This window comes from Astyanax mexicanus, chromosome 3 (assembly GCF_023375975.1).
Source record: "Astyanax mexicanus isolate ESR-SI-001 chromosome 3, AstMex3_surface, whole genome shotgun sequence".
Lineage (NCBI taxonomy): Eukaryota > Metazoa > Chordata > Actinopteri > Characiformes > Acestrorhamphidae > Astyanax > Astyanax mexicanus.
This window is the reverse complement of record NC_064410.1, coordinates 61,209,856-61,231,720: the sequence shown is the minus strand read 5'-3', so window position 1 is coordinate 61,231,720 and position 21,865 is coordinate 61,209,856. Positions and strand designations below refer to the sequence as shown.

Sequence of the window (21,865 nt, the reverse complement as noted above, 5' to 3'; positions counted from 1 at the left end):
CCGTTACCTTCTTGTTAAAATCCGATGTATATCCAGAATTGTTTTAAAATCAGCTGCTGCTGCAACCTGCTGTCTAAACTCACAGTGAGGGCACAATGAGGGTGCGATCTGAACGGAGTTCACTGGTGTTATGCAGAATCCAGTCCGGGGTCATTTCTAGCCGCTGTGCTGTGACGTCAGTTAAGCATTAGCTTAAAGTTAGCATTTTTCTAATTACTCGTAATTCAGAGGATCCAGTGATGTTTAGGAGGTAAATGTACACAGAATAAAACGTACATGGTTCTGAACATATTTATTCACCACAGAATGTGATAGAGGCCAGTTTTTGAAAAGCCCATTCAAATTCCCCATTCACATGAACCACTTAGACACGGAACCCCAAATATGGGCATTAAAAAAAAACTTCAGTGGTCTATTGACCTCCTTCTGTCTGACTATCCCTCGCCTGCCGTTTATTGTAATAAATCATTCTTTTATCAGTATCTGCATGTGTCTGTGCATGAGTTCTGTGTTATCATGACAGAAAGTAAAGATGAAGAAGGGTGAGAAAGAAGGATGTTAAAACTTGCACGTACATTTTTTTCACGTTTCGTTTGTGGAGTTACATCTCTACATGCTCATTGAACAACCTCGCAGTTGAACGACCCCGCGATTGATCAGCCCCGCGATTGATCAGCCTCGCAGTTGATCAGCCTCGCCTGCGGCGTTGACTCCCGCTCCTTACCTGCTCCACGATGGTACTCCACCTCTATGTCTTCTACGGCTGGCGTCCGACCTCGTACGACCGGCTGTTCTCATCCACACCTACTCCTCCACCGCCACTGCTGCCAGCTGGTGTCTGCTCTCCTGGCTCCTCAGCCCGGTCTGGCCGCTACCGAAAGGTTCCCTCCGGACTTCTTTCTCTCTCTCTCACATCTTCCCACTCCATCGCCCCCCCCATCTTCCCACTCCATCGCCCCCCATCTTCCCACTTCATCCCCCCCCTCCCTCCTGCTACGAGACGTGCGTCGGTGGCTGCTTTTTGGGGCTTTTAAACTACACCTACACCATGTGTATCATTCCACAAAGTCCATACACTCCCATACTTGAATAGGCTGGCAGCACCTTGAAACACCCTAATGAATTAATTCCCTACATTTCTTTCCTTTGACCTCCACACTGCTTTCCTCATGCATCGGCTTATACGCTGGCTTTCTCAAAGACTACAAGGTCGCACTTCCAACACTCAGTTGCTGGAGTTCCCAAGCCTTTCACAGTCAGACCTCTTCTTAAATCCTTGCAGTGGTCGAAAGTTCTGATTTTAACTTTTGGGGCTTCGGCTTCATGCTTTACAGCGAAGCTGCCCCGAACTCCACCCCAATACTCTGAGTTCGCTCCCCCTCTTTTCTTCTCTGAGCAGTCAAGGGCGTGGGTCAATACTAGCAAAGTGGAGTTATGTATCCATAACTAAGTTTTGGGAGTTGATCCACGCCCTCACTCCTCCCACTTCCTTCCCTATTTAAATCGTCACTTCCTCTCTACATGCTCGTTGAACAACCTCGCACCCACCTCCTCCCCATCTTCCTCCTTCGTTAATTGTATTAGTTTTTTCTCATGTATCTCTTCATGAGAGGGGGGGCTTCGGCTTCACGCTTTACAGCGAAGCTGCCTCGAACTCCACCCCAATACCCTGAGTTCGCTCCCCCTCTTTTCTTCTCTGCCCAGTCAAGGGAATGGGTCAATACTAGCAAATTTTATTTATTTATTTTAATTCTAATATTTATCCCATTTTTGTCCCTAATTTACAAGGCCAATTACTCAACCCACCCATTAGGAGTCCCCCATCACTAGTGATGTCCCAACACCAGGAAGGTGAAGACTAGCACACGCCTCCTCCAACACATGTGAAGTCAGACTCCGCCTCTTTCCAACTTCTGCTCATGCTCAGCATTGCCGAGTACACAGACTTTTCACCCTCCTGCCCTCTGGGAGGCACTACAGGAGCCTCCGGACTAAGACCACCAGGTACTGGAACGGCTTATTTCCCACGGCTGTCACACTCCTCAACTCTGCCTCCTGATATCCGAACAATAACGGCGGACTGTATTCCAACACACACCAATAACACACAAACTTAACACCAATTACCAGCTCTTTCTTCCATTGTATATTCTGCCCACTATTGTATATACTGTAAATAATATACTCTGTTCATATCACATACTTATATTATTTATTTACTCTGTTAATACCACTCATATTAATAACCTGTTATAGTCTGTACATTCATAACCTGTACATACTTATACATAGCCACAACATACGCAACAATTTACTGTACATTTGTAATATAAATATTATATTTTTGCTAAGCACTTCTGGATGGATGCAAACTGCATTTCGTTGCTCTGTAGTTGCGACATGTGCAATGACAATACATTTGAATTCTATTCTACTCTATTCTATTCTAGTAGCATCACAGTGCGCTCGGAGGAAAGCGCAGCGACTTGGTTCTGATACATCAGCTCACAGACGCAGCCTTGTGCTGATCCACATCACCCTAGGAGTGATGAGGGGGGAAAGAGCACCATCTACTGTACTGTACCCACCCAGAGCAAGGCCAACTGTGCTCTCTCAGGGCTCTGGCAGCTGATAGAAAGCTGCATGAACAGGATTCGAACCAGCGATCTCCCGATCATAGTTGCAGCAATTAGCCCTGTGGACCACTCGGCGGAAATAAGAGCTGGTCATAAAGTTAAAGAGACCAATCACAGGACTGAATCATCAGACTGAATCAGGCGGTGCAGACTGACTCAGCAAATCTTCCTACAGAACTTTAAACTGATGATTAACATGATAGTAAGCCAGTAGGTATCTGAGAACGACTAGAAGCCACGCCCCCAGACTGTACAAAAACAAGGAACCTGGCTCACAGGACAGATCACCTGATTATTCAGTATGGCTCGTGCTCTGCTGCTGTGGTTCTTCTTCACGCTGTCTGGTGTTTTTGCTGGTCGTTTTTTTAACCACGATAAGCCCTGTTACAAGCCTTTACCACACAGAGAAAAACTCGGCTTCAAGTAAGATATTAAATCATTTTAAACTTTATTCTTTTTTCTTTTTCATGCAGAAGAGTGTTTATTTAGCTAAAATGGAAAGAAATCTAAGTTTTAAAAAGTTCAATTTAACCCTTTACTGTGCCTGGGCAACCTGCAGATCATAACTTAAATATAAGTCATTGCATACTGTATATGTATCAGTGTATCTTAACCCTTGTGTGGTGTTCATATTTTTGTTACTCGTTTACTTTGTTACTTGTATTTAATTCAGCAAAATTAAGCAATTCTACATTAAAATGCTTTACACATGCTTGCTTCACCTAAATTGCAAGCAATATAAACAGCTTACATGGTTAATATTTGCCCTTTACCTTTCTTATGTTACATTTCTTTCAAAAAGTGCTACTCTTTTTTTATTAGTTTTTTAATAAAATGTAAAAGAAAATGAATTAAACTCAAGATATGAGAAGAAAATTTGTTTAGTTTCAAATTTACAAATGAAGCAATGATTATTAGCCCTTGGCCAAACATACTGTATGTAATATAAATGTGTAGGGGGGGGGGATGGGGTGTACAGTGTGTGTTTATCGAAAAATGTGTTTTGATATATGTTTTTCACAAAAAATGAGCCAATACCAATGAGTTTGAGTTAGAAAAAATATTTTTTTAGTATCATTTGATGAAAAATGAAAACGGGTTCCACAGACCCGAACACCATACACAAGGGTTAAGCACTACAGGGTCAATATAGGCAGATTTTGCAATTTTATCTTTGTATAAAATGTATATTTTGGTCACAGAAATACTAAGAAAAAAACAAAACAAGGAAAGATTGCAAGTTACTTGCAAATATTCATATTTATATTTATTATAAAGCCATATTTTGCCAATGAAGACATTTTATTTAATAAATATACATCAATCACACAAATAAACTCAGGATTATAATACTATAAGCCATTATTTGCTCTAAAATGTATGACTATTGAATTAGAATCAAAAGAATTGTAAATCTTGAGCTGCAATTTCTTTTCCTTCCTCCTACTAAAACGAAAGCTCTCCACTTCAGTTCACCGGCATCTTCCACCCACACACACATGTGACACTCACACACACACACACACACACACACACACACACACACACACACACACACACACACACACACACACACACACACACATTTCACATACCAGCACTTACTGCACATATTTGCTTACTTTAGGCAGTTTCATATAAAACCACTTCCTCATTTTACCCTGCATCTGTAACACCCCTGGTGAAAAAAATATATATATATACTTAATTGTACTTAAAACATATTGAGAAATTTCTAAATATGCTGTAAATATACTAACAGATTTATGTGCTTACTTAAAATATATTTAAAGTATATTAATGTTAAACTTTCATCAAATTTTTAAAAATAAACCTTGATCATACTTTTTAAAAAGTACAATATAGGGTATTTAAAAAAAAAAGTAGCTTACTATGAAGTGCACTTTTAGTTTAGTGTAATTCAATATACGTCTAAAATACTTATTTCCAAATATACTTTTGTACATTTTTAGCAAAGTGTGTTAAAAACAGCTGTTACAGTAGTTCACTTAAAGTACAATGTATCATGTAACCTTTTAGAAAGTCAATTAAATTACTACTAATTAAAAAAATTAAGTACATTTTTGACACACTAAATTGACACACTATTTGTAGTACAGTATATTAAAATATATATTTTTATACCCAACAACATATACTAGAAGTGTGCTACTTACAAAAGACAGGAACAAAAAGCATATTTGTACAAAATATTGTATAAATATTTAACATTAATTTAACTTAGTACATTCCAAATATACCTGGTGTATAATAAATAGTGATACAGTTGTATTACTCATTAAATGTATTATTTTATATATTTTACTGTAAGCATATTTAAAATATGGTGTTACATACATGAAGTAGTTTAAATGTTTAAATGTTACTTAAGTATATTTTAAATAGTTCTATTTTAGTACAGTTAAGTACACTTAGCACAATTTAAGTAAGACTTTTGTACTATTTTTAAACTGTAATTAAAGTATAATAAGTACAAAAAAAAGTTGTTCTATTTTATCACTCTTTAAATATACTGATTAATAATAATGTGGCTACAAGAACACTTCAGTGCACTATAGCATAATAATGCTTAGTATACTTTAATATACTTTTTTCACAAAGGACAAGAATTGCTCAAATTATATCTATATGGAAAAGGCAAATCAATATAAAAAAGAAGGAAATATGGCAAATATGTTCTGACGCTGCAGCACCTTCTGTCTGAACCCACCCTTCTGTCTCGTGAGCAGAAGTATCAGAGCATATGATTGTCAGGTGTGTTTTGTTGACCAGGTGTGTAATTAAACAGCGCTGAATATCTGTGCGCTCAGTTTCTGATTCGGGTTTTATCTGTTTAGTAAGAGTATATATAGTTAGAGCTATAGTAGAGAGTCTATGAGTAAAAACAAGCATTTGCGTCCTGAAGAAGAAGGTCGTCACTGGTTTACTACACTGAAAAAAATAAATCTGAGCGTTAGGAAATGTAACATAATTAAATATGTGTTATTAACAACAAAAAATATGTTTCTACCTTTACATGAATATATCTAGTTTTGAATTACTCCACATTTGTTCAAAATACAAGATATTGTGTATTTTTTCCTTAATATAATTTATTTATTTAATCCCAACAAATCTTTTTAGGTACACAACAAGTCTTGTTATATTTACTAGGGTTTCAGTCACTACCTGTATCAATGTTCTTTCTACAGTGTTGGTTCATGCAGCTTTCCTATAGGCTCCTGGTACCATATATTTGCATATTGGGTGTGGCCTCTCCCTTACTTACCATCTTTGTGTTGTCTGTTGCCCAAAGCTACCTTATCCTAGGCGTGCAGTAATTATAATATACATGTTGATTGGCAGGTCTCAGTGTTGTAGAGCTGTAAGAGCTCATTAACTTTATTCTGTGTTCCTAGTGATCACAGTATGCTGGCTCTGAGCTGCAGAGTTCACTCTTTACCCAGTTTACTCCTTTACTGCTCCAGTATTATACTGTCAGTATTGGCATTTAAATAATAATAGACTAAATATGTTGAGAATACCTATGGTTAGTTATGTGAATATTACTAAAGTTTTACTAACTTGAAAGTGTGTGTTAAAATAAAGATGAATTGTTAGTTTATTTGACTAAACAGATCATGTTTAAAAAGGACAAATTAAACACTTAAGTTGAGTTAACTCAGCTTTTTAAGTCAGCAGTGTACAAGAGAAAATTAAGTTGACTATACTTAAATTTCCCATGTAGTGTCAATGGACTCTTTTAAGTTGACACTACCTGGAAAAGTATATTAGCACTACTGGAGAAAATTAAGTAGTAAATACAATGACTACTCTTGCTTGATCTACTTAATTATCTGATGCAAAAAGTTGACATGATTTTTTTAAGTAGATCAAGCACACTATTCTTTTCAGTGTAGGTAAGAGATGCTGAACAGGTAGACCAAGGAAAACCACAGCAGTTGATGACAGAAACATTGTGTGTGCTGTAAAGAAAATCCCTTAAAAAAATATTATCAAAAACAATTTCCACAGGGCAGGAGTGAAGGTTTCACAATCTACTTTTCACTAAAGACTTCATGAACAAAATTACAGAGGCTTCACCAGAAGATTAAAACCACTAATTTGCAAGAAGTACAGAGATAAGCCTCAGCATTTTCTTGTCAAAGTTTGGTAAACACAAACAACTTTACCAATGTGTACCAGGGCTACACAAACATACAAGATCATAAAACTACCTCAAGTTCATAAATGGAAAAAATGGCCGGTATCAGCTGATTTTGTGCACATGACTATAAAACTCGTGTTTTTGGTTGTAGAATAACTACAGACAACCACATGAATTTCCTTGTAAAAGTACTTTCCCTATTCAGTAACCAGGAAGTTCTGTAACACTTTCATGACTTGAATGTCATCTCTATTAGAATCTATAACTACATTCATAACATATTACAATGCATTCATAAGGCATTATAAACATGGCTATAAATATTTATAGATGCATTATAATGTGTAATGAGTGTTTATAGAGTCTTATAGAGATGACATTCATAGAAAGTGTTACCGGAGTTTTGAGCTTCATCTGTATTATCAGTCCATTGCTTGGTCTTAATAATTTAAACAAAACAAAATTATGAAAATATATACAATATATTAACAAATTGGGGACTGGGACTGGACAAAAAAAATCTGAATTGAGTTTAATCAGGTTAGACTAAAATTAACAAAACTTCCTTTCAATACTGTATAAGTCATATAATGCATTATATATATATACATATATTTATATATATAATGGCTGTTAGCTTCTATATAGTATAGTTTGTACGGTCACATACTACAGGAAAAACATTTTAGAACACAATTTTTAGTTTATTTTTGCAATTTAAGCTCCTCAAGTCCTGTTCTATAAGGCATTTTAAAATCTTATGCAGTCACATACTTATATAAGCTATTATGTGATATATGGTATTATGTGTTCTACATATACAGCAGTGGCGATTGTTCTAAGACTGCAAGGGAAGCTCAGCTTCCCCTAAAATGTAAAAAAAAGAAGTGATTAAATATATACTGTTGTGTGTACATGTCACTGATTAAATATGCTCTACACCGCGCTGAACTTAGTTCAGAATCAGCTTCTTATCACTGGTAACGCCGCGGCTTTCCTCTCACTCATTCCCGCAGCTTCACAGCGCTGCTTTAAACAGTGCACAGACTTCAATAGCGGAGCAAAGCGCGCGGCCAAACCAGACGAGTCATTGGATAAATGCTGGGCTTTGTCCCAGTTTAGAATTAAACAGCAGGACAGATCAACTGCTCAGATTAATTTGGTGTAAAAGGTGGGGAAAAGTAACAGGTATTTTCAGCTGTTCTGTATGATAAAGTGAGCTGGCTGACTGGAAGTGCTGTAACAAATAAAATGTACTGATGGCCATTCCTCTTGATGAAACCATCTCAGGACATAAATAAACAGGGGCCAGTAGTAAGTATTGTGTTATTATTAAAAATAATTTAAATAATTTAAATTAATAAAGGGATTATTTAAGGAAATTAAAACTGTCCAAAAAGGAAATAAATTTACCTGTATTTTTTCCTTTACCAACTTTAAAGATTTTGTGTAATGTTTTTTTACTGATCATTTTAAGTTTATTCATTTCATAGCGTATTTTTCATGTAATTGTTCAATGTAAAGAATGGGTACCTTTTTGTTGTGTAGTGAAAACATGAAAATAATGCCTTTTGTTTACAAAAATAAAAAAAACATCTCAGGGAGAGTAGAATTTTTGTATAAATAAAACTAAACTAAAATAAAACTAAAATAAAAGGCCGAAATTGAGCTTCCCCTCCTTGAAAGACCAGCATCCGCCACTGATATACAGGTGCATCTAAAATATTAGAATATCATTAAAAAGTTTCCTTATATGAGTAATTTAGTTCAAAATGCAAAACTCATATATTATATAGATGTTGATGATTATAAAGTACAGCCAATGAAAACCCAAAAGTCAGTCAAATATAAAAAAATAGAATATTATATAAGACCAATTGGTCTTATAACTTTTAGCAGGGTGGGCAGTGTGACAAGTCCTGCTGGAAAATTAAATGCAGTGGTGTAAGATTTTCCGGGAAAACATTGCACTCACTTTGGACTTGATAAAATTTTTATTTATAGAGATGTGAATTTCATTTTCCAGCAGGACTTGGCACACTGCCCACAAGTACCAATTGGTCTTCTATAATATTCTAATTGTCTGAGATCTTTTTGAAGTTCATTTTGAACTGAATTACTGAATCTACTGATATAAGTTATAATATTCTCTCTTTTTTTTGATGCACCTGTATAATGCCTAATAAATTTGTTTATAATGCATTATGAATACAGGATTCATAGGAGGTGCTATTAATAAAGCATATAAATAGAACAGAATAATAATATATTTGTGTTTTTTAGGACGGGCCCTCGTCCTCATGAGTACCTGAATGTTGCAGAGCTGCCTAAAGCCTGGGACTGGAGGAACGTCAAAGGCACCAACTTCGTCAGCACTACTCGTAATCAGCACATCCCTCAGTACTGCGGCTCGTGCTGGGCTCACGGCAGCACCAGTGCACTAGCAGGTACGGCTCACTATTGTTTAGCTGCACGAGTGTTTGTGCACTATTTATCAGTATAATAAGGATTCTTGAGCTCCTTTGGGAACAGTATGCGTTTTACTGTTAGTGTGACTGCAGTAGCAACTCCTTAGCAACCACCTAGCAACACCTTAGCAACCACCACGAACACTTTAGCAGCACCTTAGCAAACTCCTAGCAGCTGCTTATCAACACCTGAGCAATACTTTACACTTAGCAACACCATAGCAACCACCAAGCAACCACTTAGCAACACCATAGCAACCTCCACGGATACCATAGCAACACCTTAGTAACAACAATCAACATCTTAGCAACACCATAGCAACCACCACGGATACCATAGCAACACCTTAGGAACCACCTAACAACCACCAAGCAACACTTTAGCAACCACTTAGCAACACCATAGCAACAACAATGGAAACCATACAACACCTTAGCAGCCACCTAGCAACACCTTAGCAGCCACCTTAGCAACCATCTAGCAACTATTTAGCAACACCTTAGCAACCACCTAGCAAACACTCAGCAACACCGTAGCAACCACCATGGACACCTTAGAAACACCTTAGCAGCCATCTAGCAACCACTTAGCAAAACCTTAGCAACCGCCTAGCAACACTTTAGCAACCACTTAGCAACACCATAGAAACCACCTAGCAACCACTTAGCAACACCATAGCAACCAACACTGACAACATATCAACAGCTTAGCAACCACCTAGCAACCACCAAGCAACACTTTAGCAACCACTTAGAAACACCGTAGCAACAACAGTGGATACCACAGCAACACCTTAGCAACTATCTAGCAACCATTTAGCAACTCCTTAGCAACCACATAGCAAACACTTAGCAACACCGTAGCAACCACCATGGACACCTTAGAAACACCTTAGCAACCATCTAGCAACCGCTTAGCAAAACCTTAGAAACTGCCTAGCGACCCTTTAGCAACACCATAGCAACCAACACGGATAACTTAGCAACACCTTAGCAACCACCTAGTGACCACTTAGCAACACCATAGCAACCAACAGGGACAACATAGCAACAGCTTAGCAACCACCTAGCAACCACTTAGCAACACCATAGCAACCACCTAGCATCACTTTAGCAACCACCTAGCAACTGCTTAGCAACACCTTAGCAACCACCTGGCAACCGTTTAGCAACAAACTGTTGCTATTTATACTATGTAGGTTAAAGGGCTAAAAACAGACTGTTGGCGAGGTGTAAGATAGCAATAAGCATCGTGATGTGCCTGGCGCAGGGTATAAGATCAGGACGTTGATGTTTGTATCTGACTTCCTGTTTGTTTCAGATCGGATCAACATTAAGAGGAAGGCAGCGTGGCCGTCTGCGTACCTCTCTGTTCAGCACATCATCGACTGCGCAGACGCCGGGTCCTGTGAGGGGGGGGATCACTCTGGAGTCTGGGATTATGCTAACACTCACGGCGTCCCTGACGAGACCTGCAACAACTACCAGGCCAAAGATCAGGGTAAGAGGCCCCCACCTGATCAATGGCTGTACTAATGTTTACAGATATATTCGCTAACACTTTACATTAAGTGCTGACTAACTAACATGAATTAATGCATTAGTTACCATGAATAAGACATGAAGTAATACATTAACAATGCTTAGTTAATGTTAATTAAACACAGAACTACAGCATTAATTAATGCTACTTTCACAAGAAAAGTAGATGAACTAACTTTAAGTGAAGCATCTGTTAAGATGAATAATAAATCATATACTTTATTAATAGTGTTTAACAGGTAACAACTGCATTAGTTAATCTTCTTGTCATTTGCATGTGTACTGAAGCTATGCATACAGTAATTGTTAAATATGTATTTAATAAATATTAGTTATACATATAATTGGCTGCCAGTAGCCAGTTACTTTTTTTATTTACTGATGTCCGTTAACTAATATTTGTTTTTATTTTGCATTTTTACATCTGCCTTACTAAACACCTATACAGATCTGTTGAAATAATATATAAGTTAATGCACATTAGTAAATAAAAGTCTTATCACAGACAATTATATTTAGAAACTAATATTTAATTAATAAATATTAAACAATTATAGTATGCATAACTGAAGTACATTAGCAAATGACATGAAGATTAACCAATGCCGCTGTTACTTGTTTACCTAACATAAGTTAACACTATTAATAAAGTATATGATTTATTATTCATCTTATTAACTCACAAATGCTTCACTTTTACTCTTGTGAAAGTAACATTAATTTATGCTGTAGTTCCGTGTTTAATTAACATTACTTAAGCATTGTTAACCTGAACAAACAAAGTCAGAAATATTACAAAACTAACAAAAGAAACATAGAAACAGAACAAAACTAAATACCCGTAAGCGAAGTTAAGAAACACAATTAAACTGACGAACGACATGTACATGACCAGACACAGAACATGGAAACAAAGGGACTACTTATAGACTGTTTCAGAGGAATATTCATGAGTGTAGGAAGTGACGAAGCTGTTCCTAGGACACTTCCGTTCAGCAGTAAACAGTGTTCAAAACAGTGGACGTAACTTTTTAATTTAACATGAATGCAAACTTCACCTAATCTGAGAGTCACAAACACTGAAAATCAGGTCAAAATGTTCTTTAAACCAGTAAACTATGGAGAACCAAAAATGACATGAGTATAAATAAATACACATATAAATGTATAAATATATAAATTAATAAATAAATGAATAAATAAATTAATGTTGAAATGAATAAATATATAAATAAATGCACATATAAATGAATGAATAAATAAATATATAAATAAATACATGCACAAATAATTGTATGGGTAAATAAATACATTAATAAATACTTTTCTAATTTATATATTTATTTATTCATTTATATGTGCATTTATCTGTTTCAACATTTATTTATTTATACTTATGTCATTTTTGGTCCTCCATAGTAAACACAAAGCCTGCTTTCGTTTTTCACACTGCTGACCTGCCTGCAGTTACAGTGTCTGCTCACAACTCCTCCCTCCTTCTGATCTATAAATCATGCAGAGTGCGTGCTGGATAGGGTTTGATTTGCTCCAACCTCAAAATACACTATAGTGATGCTTCTCTACTACAGGAACAAATATTCACAACTTTTCCACTGAGAAATTAATTATATGTGCGCTTTCACTGCCTCCGTTTCAACAAGGTAGTGATTCACATCAGGGTAGATCACCTCTGGAAGTGTTTTAAATCAGAGGAAAAAACTTCCCTCTTAAATCCTGATCAAAAGGATCAGGAAAAGAGGTTTGATCACTTTTTACTAACACTATAGCGTGTTTGTTCTGTGTTCAGGAGCGAAATATGCGCTCTCATTTTGACAGCTGTATACTTGAAAATAGTGCCACCGGAAGCGTGGATGGAACAGACATGCGCAGTAGCTTTGTTATTGTTTTCCTCATTGAAACGGTCTATACTCCAAAACAGACAAAAACAAGCTGACAGCGAAACCAAAGACACACTGACAGACCAGGAAAGGAAAAACAGGACAGCTGTGAAACTAGGATTAATTGTGATTAATTGTGATTAATTGAAAATAATTGCAATTTTCATCTTTCCAGAATAAAACTCATCTATTTCAGTTTTAGATTCTCAGATTCTCATTAAAGCTGTTTAATATTTAATTCAGCTTTTTAATGATGTTAATTTTTTTTAAAGTTGACATTAAAAATGTATAAAATATGTGTGTGTGTGTGTGTGTGTGTGTAGACTGTTTACCCTTTAACGCGTGTGGGACGTGCACCACATTCGGTCAGTGTAATGTGGTGAAGAACTACACTCTATGGAAGGTGGGGGATTACGGGAGAGTCAGTGGTCTGGAGAAGATGAAAGCTGAGATCTACGCTGGAGGACCAATCAGGTACGAACACTGAAATCTGGCAGAAATAGAAATTAGTAAAAATAATTATGCTGTAAGAAGCGCAATGTACGCCTCAAAGTATCGTCTACGTCAAGGGGAGGTTGCATGATTCAATTCCCAGTGATGCCACAGCCATCCGTCAGTTTCTGGGATTCCTAGAAAGCCCACCCCACCCCATTACGTAACGTGGGAATGCTATCTAGCATCAGCATCTGTTAACTGACATAATCTATTAGCAGTTAGCATTCTCCTCCAAGCGTGTTGAGCCGTGTTGGTGTTGTGTTAGTTGCAGTATAAAGAGATTCTTCATGGAACTTCTTCTTTATGTCTCAAATAATAATCATGTTGGTGCATCCTGTGATAAAATTAATTCTATATAGTGTATAGAATAAGCTATATAGTATATAATATACATAATAACCGATTAAATATAATAACTCAACTAAGTGCTTTCCCTGGGTTTGCTGATTTAGGGGTATTTATACAGGGAAGCACAGGTGAGAACAATGAGGTTGATTAGTATGACGGAGAGTTCGTTAGTGGCAGTGGAACGTGGCTGGGAGAGTCCAGGGGAAAGAGCACAGGGGAATTCTGGGAAGTGTAGTTCTGAGTCACTGAATTAGAGTTTTTGACAAGTGTTCTATATAGTATATAGAATAAGGTATATAGTATATAATATACATAATAACCGATTAAATATATTAACTCAACTAAGTGGTTTCTCTGGGTTTGCTGATTTAACTGCCTTCTTTAAACCCAACCAAAGGTTTTCTATGGGGTTCAAGTAACAGCCATTAAAAATGGTATTTCCTGTGGAATATATGTTTATTTTAATTTTATCGTGATTATTATGTAATATCTAAATAGTTATCTTTTTCAGGAAACAACTGAAAGTTTGTAAATTCTTCTAATAAACCTTGCTTAAATTTGCTTTATCAATTTGCTAATTTTAGTCACACATGTAGCAAGAGAACAATGAGCATGTGCCCGGCTAATAATATTTGGTTGGTAGAACGATTTCTGAACATTCCAGTTAACGTTCTTAGAACACACAATCTTCAATCAGTCAACATTCAAAGTTTTCTGTATGTTAAAACATTTTATCTATTTAATTTTTATTGTATTTTAAACATTCTGGTAATGGCGCTGCAACATCACTTGTGTAAATAATTACATTTTTAGTTTTGGGAATGTTACTTTAGTCAAGGTGGCTAAACACACGACACACACACACACGAATACCAAACAAACAGTTTATTAAATAAAGGAATATAGGAATGGTCAGGGACAGGTAAGGGCAGCAGAGATAAGCAACATACCAGAGTGAGCAGGCAAGGAGGTCATACACAGGGTATCCCATAATAATAAGTAGAAGGGCAAGGCAAAAGCGTAGTCAAAATACAGGAATAGGTCGACAACCAGAAGACTAAGAAAACAAAGGGCTAGGCAAAAACATGTACATATAAATACACACACATATATATATATATATATATATATATATATATATATATATATATATATATACACTGCTCAAAAAAATAAAGGGAACACTCAAATAACACAATATAACTCCAAGTAAATCAAACTTCTGTGAAATTAAACTGTCCACTTAGGAAGCAACACTGATTGACAATCAATTTCACCTGCTGTTGTGCAAATGGAACAGGAGTGGTTCTGCAGGTGGGGACCACAGACCACGTCTCAGAACCTATGCTGTCTGGCTGATGTTTTGGTCAGTTTTGAATGTTGGTGGTGCTTTCACACTCGTGGTAGCATGAGACGGCCTCTACAACCCACACAAGTGGCTCAGGTAGTGCAGCTCATCCAGGATGGCACATCAATGCGAGCTGTGGCAAGAAGGTTTGCTGTGTCTGTCAGCGTAGTGTCCAGAGGCTGGAGGCGCTACCAGGAGACAGGCCAGTACACCAGGAGACGTGGAGGAGGCCGTAGGAGGGCAACAACCCAGCAGCAGGACCGCTACCTCCGCCTTTGTGCAAGAAGGAACAGGAGGAGCACTGCCAGAGCCCTGCAAAATGACCTCCAGCAGGCCACAAATGTGCATGTGTCTGCACAAACGGTTAGAAACCGACTCCATGAGGATGGTATGAGGGCCCGACGTCCACAGATGGGGGTTGTGCTCACAGCCCAACACCGTGCAGGACGCTTGGCATTTGCCAGAGAACATCAGGATTGGCAAATTCGCCACTGGCGCCTTGTGCTCTTCACAGATGAAAGCAGGTTCATACTGAGCACATGACAGACGTGACAGAGTCTGGAGACGCCATGGAGAGCGGTCTGCTGCCTGCAACATCCTTCAGCATGACCGGTTTGGAAGTGGGTCAGTAATGGTGTGGGGTGGCATTTCTTTGGAGGGCTGCACAGCCCTCCATGTGCTCACCAGAGGTAGCCTGACTGCCATTAGGTACCGAGATGAGATCCTCAGACCCCTTGTGAGACCGTATGCTGGTGCGGTTGGCCCTGGGTTCCTCCTAATGCAGGACAATGCTAGACCTCATGTGGCTGGAGTGTGTCAGCAGTTCCTGCAAGATGAAGGCATTGAAGCTATGGACTGGCCCGCCCGTTCCCCAGACCTGAATCCGATTGAGCACATCTGGGACATCATGTCTCGCTCCATCCACCAACGTCACGTTGCACCACAGACTGTCCAGGAGTTGGCGGATGCTTTAGTCCAGGTCTGGGAGGAGATCCCTCAGGAGACCATCCGCCACCTCATCAGGAGCATGCCCAGGCGTTGTAGGGAGGTCATACAGGCACGTGTAGGCCACACACAATACTGAGCCTCATTTTGACTTGTTTTAAGGACATTACATTAAAGTTGGATCAGCCTGTAGTGTGTTTTTTCACTTTAATTTTGTGTGTGGCTCCAAATCCAGGCCTCCATTGGTTAATAAATTTTATTTCCATTGATGATTTTTGTGTGATTTTGTTGTCAGCACATTCAACTTTGTACAGAACAAAGTATTCAATGAGAATATTTCATTCATTCAGATCTAGGATGTGTTATTTGAGTGTTCCCTTTATTTTTTTGAGCAGTGTATATATATATATATATATATATATATATATATATATATATATAAAATTAATTAATTTATACACTTATTAATATGCCATATCCTGCAAAATATTGTTATTGAGTAAAATTACCTTTACTTTGCTAAAATTCTACTTAAGTAAAAGTAAAAGTACCCATCTAAAAAAGTAAAAGTAAAAAAGTACTTAATTTAAAATGTACTTTGAGTAAAAGTTACATAGTTACTTTTATTTGTTTGATGTAAAAAAGTACAACAAATCATAAATTAAATAATTATTCAATTAAATAATTTGGACCTTTCAGGCAGTATTTGTTCAGACCACCCCATAAAACATTTGTAAAAACAAGTGTTACAGGTTTCTATGATCCATTTTTTTTCTTTACTGTTAAACGGTTAGGGTTATATATGTGACTATACACTGTATTTTTATAGGTTTACAGTTCATTATTACTTTTAACTTGCCATTGCTGTGCTTTAACTGCTATTTACATGTTTTTTTAACCTCCAAGCAGATTGGTTAATGTTCCCAGTAAAAACTTAAGGAATTATCATTAAAAACATGAAATCATACAAAAAAACTGTTGGTCGGTGCATGCGCAGTGCCGTAAAGAAGCACATATCGATGGGTAGCATAACTCGACAGAACACCGGTTTCCACACAGACCCCAGGCTACACAGCATCTCTCCTGCTAACCACAATAAACACTGCTGGGAAAAGTTCAGCTGCGCTGCCATGGAGAACAAAACTCATTTTTTTTTTTTATTCAGACAATTAGTTTTTTTCTCCCCAGCATTTAATTTTTTACTCAGTAATGGTGAATTTTCCAATGTAGTGAAGTAAAATACTTAATTTTTTTTTTACCTATTTTAAAAACTACTTTAAAAATTACAAATTACTCATGAAATCTACTCCATTACAGTAATGTAAATAAATGTAATTAAACTTTCCAAAACATTCTTATAATGTTCTCTGTTAGTTGGAAATCCATCTGTGTTTATACTTTCAATAACAGCAGGTAAAATAAACATTTAGTGATCCGAAGAAGCTCATAATTGATTAGCTCTGCAGTTACTGAACTGTGTGTGTGTGTGTGGTGTGTGTGTGTGTGTGTGTGTGTGTGTAGCTGTGGTATCATGGCGACTCCTAAGCTGGATGCCTACACTGGTGGTGTGTACTCGGAGTACGTGGAGGATCCTGGGATTAACCACATCGTGTCGGTGGCCGGCTGGGGTGTGGATGAGAACGGGGTGGAGTTCTGGGTGGTGAGGAACTCTTGGGGAGAGCCGTGGGTAAGCACTGACTTCTGGATTAACAATTTAGTCCAGGATATGAGAGTTCATTATATTTATATCAGCTTCAATTATATTTATCAGCTTTCATTATTTGTCTGCATTCTTCCTGCAGAACTGCTTTAGCTCTGTCATATTCTAATATTCTATAAAAAAAAATGGTCTTCACGTGGTCTTTAGAAGATCCTGCTGATGTAACTTCCTGTAGTAGACTCGTAGAATGTTCCAGATGTTTCCAATGGGGTGACAGGACTGAGTGAAAACCCAGGGACACAACTAAAATGCGTATTTTAACTTAAATATTATGAGAATTGATGAATTTATTATGAAAAATATATATTTTGTAATTTTTACAACAATACAACAATGAACCATGCAAAAGAATTACATTTTCTAAAGGATTTCAATCATTATATTTCATGGTAGAGTTTATAGTTAGAGAGTAGGGACAGGTAACGGATGCTATTTTTTAGTGTTCTAAGTAGTTTTTATATATTATTAGGTCAATGTACAAGACACTATGCTTAATAATAAAATGTATTTTAACGTTGTTTTGTGTTCACATTTCTACATGTAATTGCCTGGGGAAAGAAATGGCACCGATTTGGCAGAATATGTCATATGTTATTATTGTCTTTCCAGCAATAAGTAATTTAATTAGGAGATTATTTGTTGATGTACAGATTTTACATTTTAATTAAATAATTAAATGTTTTTTTTAGGCTTAATGTGCGATAGGTAGGAATTTCAAGGGTAATAAATTATTTGGGGTTTTTTGTAACATCAGTTGCTTAATGTCACGAATGCCACGAATGCCAGACACGGGTGATACACACGTGGATTAAAATCAGAGAATTTATTAAAGAAGGCTACAGAACTTCAGGGAAGACCAACAACAGTAAACCAGCATACACGTACAACATACAAAAGTGTTTGAAGCTGAAGGGCTAAGCTAAAGCGGTAGTCAGTAAACAAACCGTCAGAGGTCATAAACAAAAGGCAACGAGGATAGAGAGATCACAAGGTAGAAAAGCTAGGAACTAGAAATGAGGGGTATTTATACAGGGAAGCACAGGTGAGAACAATGAGGTTGATTAGTATGACGGAGAGTTCGTGGGACGTGACTGGGAGAGTCCAGGGGAGAGAGCACAGGGGAATTCTGGATAGTGTAGTTCTGAGTCACTGAAGTAGAGTCCATGGAAGGCAGACAGGAAGTTGCTGGCCTGACACTTAAATACTTATCTGTTAAAATGAATGTATATCGATGGTTGAGTTTTTTACAGGTGTTGTCAATTTTTAAAGATTTTGGCAAAAGGCAAAAAAAAAATTGTCATTCTTAAAGTTGTTGTTAAATTGCTCAGATTATTCTTTATCTGGAACGCAGTGCTGAGTGTCTCTCTGGTTCACAGGGGGAGAAGGGCTGGCTGAGGATCGTCACCAGTGCGTATAAAGGAGGCAGTGGGAGTCAGTATAACCTGGCTCTAGAGGAGGACTGCATGTACGGAGATCCAATCATTACTTCAGACCACATGTAAAACATGAAGCTAATTTAGAGAACGTTCACACAGCAGACATGAGGAAGTGCTCCAAATTCTGTTCACCTGTTCACTAAAATTAGTAAACTATTAGCTCGAACAGAGACTAATGTATTTCTAAATAATCATATAATTACTCAACAACACACACTGCAGGTAATAATCTGATGATGAGTTTAGCATTTTGTAATTACCGTTTTAATTTTATAAACTTTTTAACTGAACCAGAGTGAATGCAGGTCTGAGTTATGAGTTCAGTTTCACTCTTGTGACATCTAATGAGCAGGACCTTACCTACATTTTAATCCTGATGAAGTGGAAACTGTGGAAAGGGTGTATTTAGGAATGGGCAGCAGCCTCAGCCATTCTCTACAACATGACCAGAAACCATTTAACGCTGCTATTCATCTTTCATTAATGTCTAATTAATGAATTCAGAACTGTGATAATGGTCTATTATCTAAAGGAAAAGTGGGGCTAGGCATTATGAGGTGTAGACTCTTAGTCTCTGCCCTTCCTGTCAAGATAGAAAGACTAAACACAGAGACAGAGAAGAGATTTCATCTTTTTAATCAACACATTTACTCAATTCAGAATATTTCACTTTTTCTTTCTTGTCTGTTCTTTTCCTGTCTTTTTGTATGGATGCTAAATGTATTTTTTCTGAATAAATCTGAAAACAGCAACTGGATATTAGCCTGATTTATAATACACACTTTAATTTACTGTATGCGTAGTCATGAAATGCACACACAGGTAAAACATGCACAAACAATCATGATAAAACAGTTAATAAAAACAGTAATGCAATAGTAATATTAATATAAAAGGGCTAAAATAAGCAACAGGTGAACTACTAAAACTAAAACTAGCCTACCACCCCATTATCAAAACTACACCACCCACATTACAAAAACTACCCTACCACCCTGTTACCAAACCAACACTACCCTACCACCCTGTTACCAAACCAATGCTACCCTACCACCCTGTTACCAAACCAACACTACCCTACAACCCTGTTACCAAACCAATGCTACCCTACAACCCTGTTACCAAACCAACACTACCCTACTAATGGATTAACAGATAAATATATAAATAAAATAATTAACTAACTAACTAAATAATACATTTAGTTGTTTAGAAAAAAAACTATATATATATATATATATATATATATATATATATATATATATATATATATATATATATATATATATATATATATATATATTGTTTTTTTCTAAACAACTGTATTTATCTATACAAATTAGTGGTGGGCGATATGGCTCTAAAATAATATCACGATATTTCAGGGTATTTTTGCGATAACGATATACTTGGCGATATAGGAAAACAGAAAAATAATTAATTAATTTCAGTAATATAGTATAATAGTATAACAGTTTAATCATAATGTGACAAAATAAATAATATAGCATAAAATAATATAATGCAGCAAATAATATTGCAGAATATTTAGTGCATGCATATAAACTGCAAACTAAAATAATTATACAATAAATACACCTAAAGCTTCACAGTAAATAATAGACTACTTTTAAGACAGAACAGCCCTATTATCACGATATTGATTTTTATAATCACGATATTTCTGTGTCACGGTATATTGTTTATGATATAATATTGCCCACCCCTAATACAAATTATATCTTAGAATAAAATCTTTTGAACAGATTTCAGTGTATTTTGTGTCAAAATAGTTATATTTTTGAGGAATGCAGTCTCCAGTGGTCTTTACATAAAATATTATAATAAGTGGTTTACTAAAAACACCACACTGTGGGTGCCCCGTCTCACAGGTGGTGGACGTGGATGGATGGATGGATGGATGGATGGATGTATGGATGTATGGATGAATGAATAGATGGATGGGTGTATGGATGGATGGATGGATGGATGAATAGATGGATGGATGGATGGATGGATGGATGAATTGATGGATGAATGAATAGATGGATGAATAGATGGATGGATGGATGGATGGATGGATGGATGGATGGATGGATGGAGTAAACAGAAATATGTTTGTCAATCAAAACCCATCCTAAACTCTCTGGAGCTCCTTCAGGTCACCCAGCCTGTGGCTAAACCCAACTCCATCACCACCAGAGGGAGGCAGAGACCAGCCTCTCAAAGTCAAAGTCAAAGTCAAAGTAGTTTTTATTGTCATTTCAGCTATATACAGAGTACACAGTGAAACGAAACAACGTTCCTCCAGGGATCATGGTGCACATAAACACAGTGTAGACAGAACAATAGTGCAACAGTACAAAAGTGCAGACAGACAATACAACACAATACAGACAAAGAATAATAAATATACAAATTATGCAGTGTGCAAATGATGCAGTGTGCAATAAATGTTGAGACCAGTGAGGTAGTAATTACCTCTATTACACAGTGTGCAATAGAGTCCAGTGAGGTAGTAGGGTTTTTAGTGCAAATGCTTTCCATTTTCTGGGGTAAGTGGGGTAAGAGTGTGTGTGCATGTACAGAAAAAACATCAGTTCAGTCTCTGCAGTTGAGGAGTCTGATGGCTTGGGGGTAGAAGCTGTTGCAGAATCTGGTCGTGCTGGACCGGATGCTGTGGTACCTTCTTCCCGAAGGCAGGAGGGAGAACAGTTTGTGTGAGGGATGGGTGGGGTCATTCACAATGCTGGTTGCTTTGCGGATGCTGCGGGTGGTGTAAATGTCCGTGATGGAGGGGAGAGAGACGCCGATGATCCTCTCAGCTGTCCTCACAATACGCTGGAGGGTCTTGCGGTCAG

General features: G+C 37.1%; 1 protein-coding gene across 1 annotated transcript; it reads left to right on the top strand.

The window, feature by feature from the left end:
• Positions 1-2,916: 2,916 nt before the first annotated feature.
• Positions 2,917-19,761, top strand: LOC103034982 (cathepsin Z-like). The gene is made up of 6 exons (XM_022685762.2): positions 2,917-3,059; positions 9,088-9,251; positions 10,594-10,773; positions 13,036-13,186; positions 17,370-17,535; positions 18,945-19,761. The coding sequence occupies exons 1-6, from the start codon at positions 2,938-2,940 to the stop codon at positions 19,068-19,070; spliced, it is 909 nt and encodes a 302-aa protein (XP_022541483.2). The 5' UTR covers positions 2,917-2,937; the 3' UTR covers positions 19,071-19,761.
• The last annotated feature ends 2,104 nt before the right edge of the window (positions 19,762-21,865 follow it).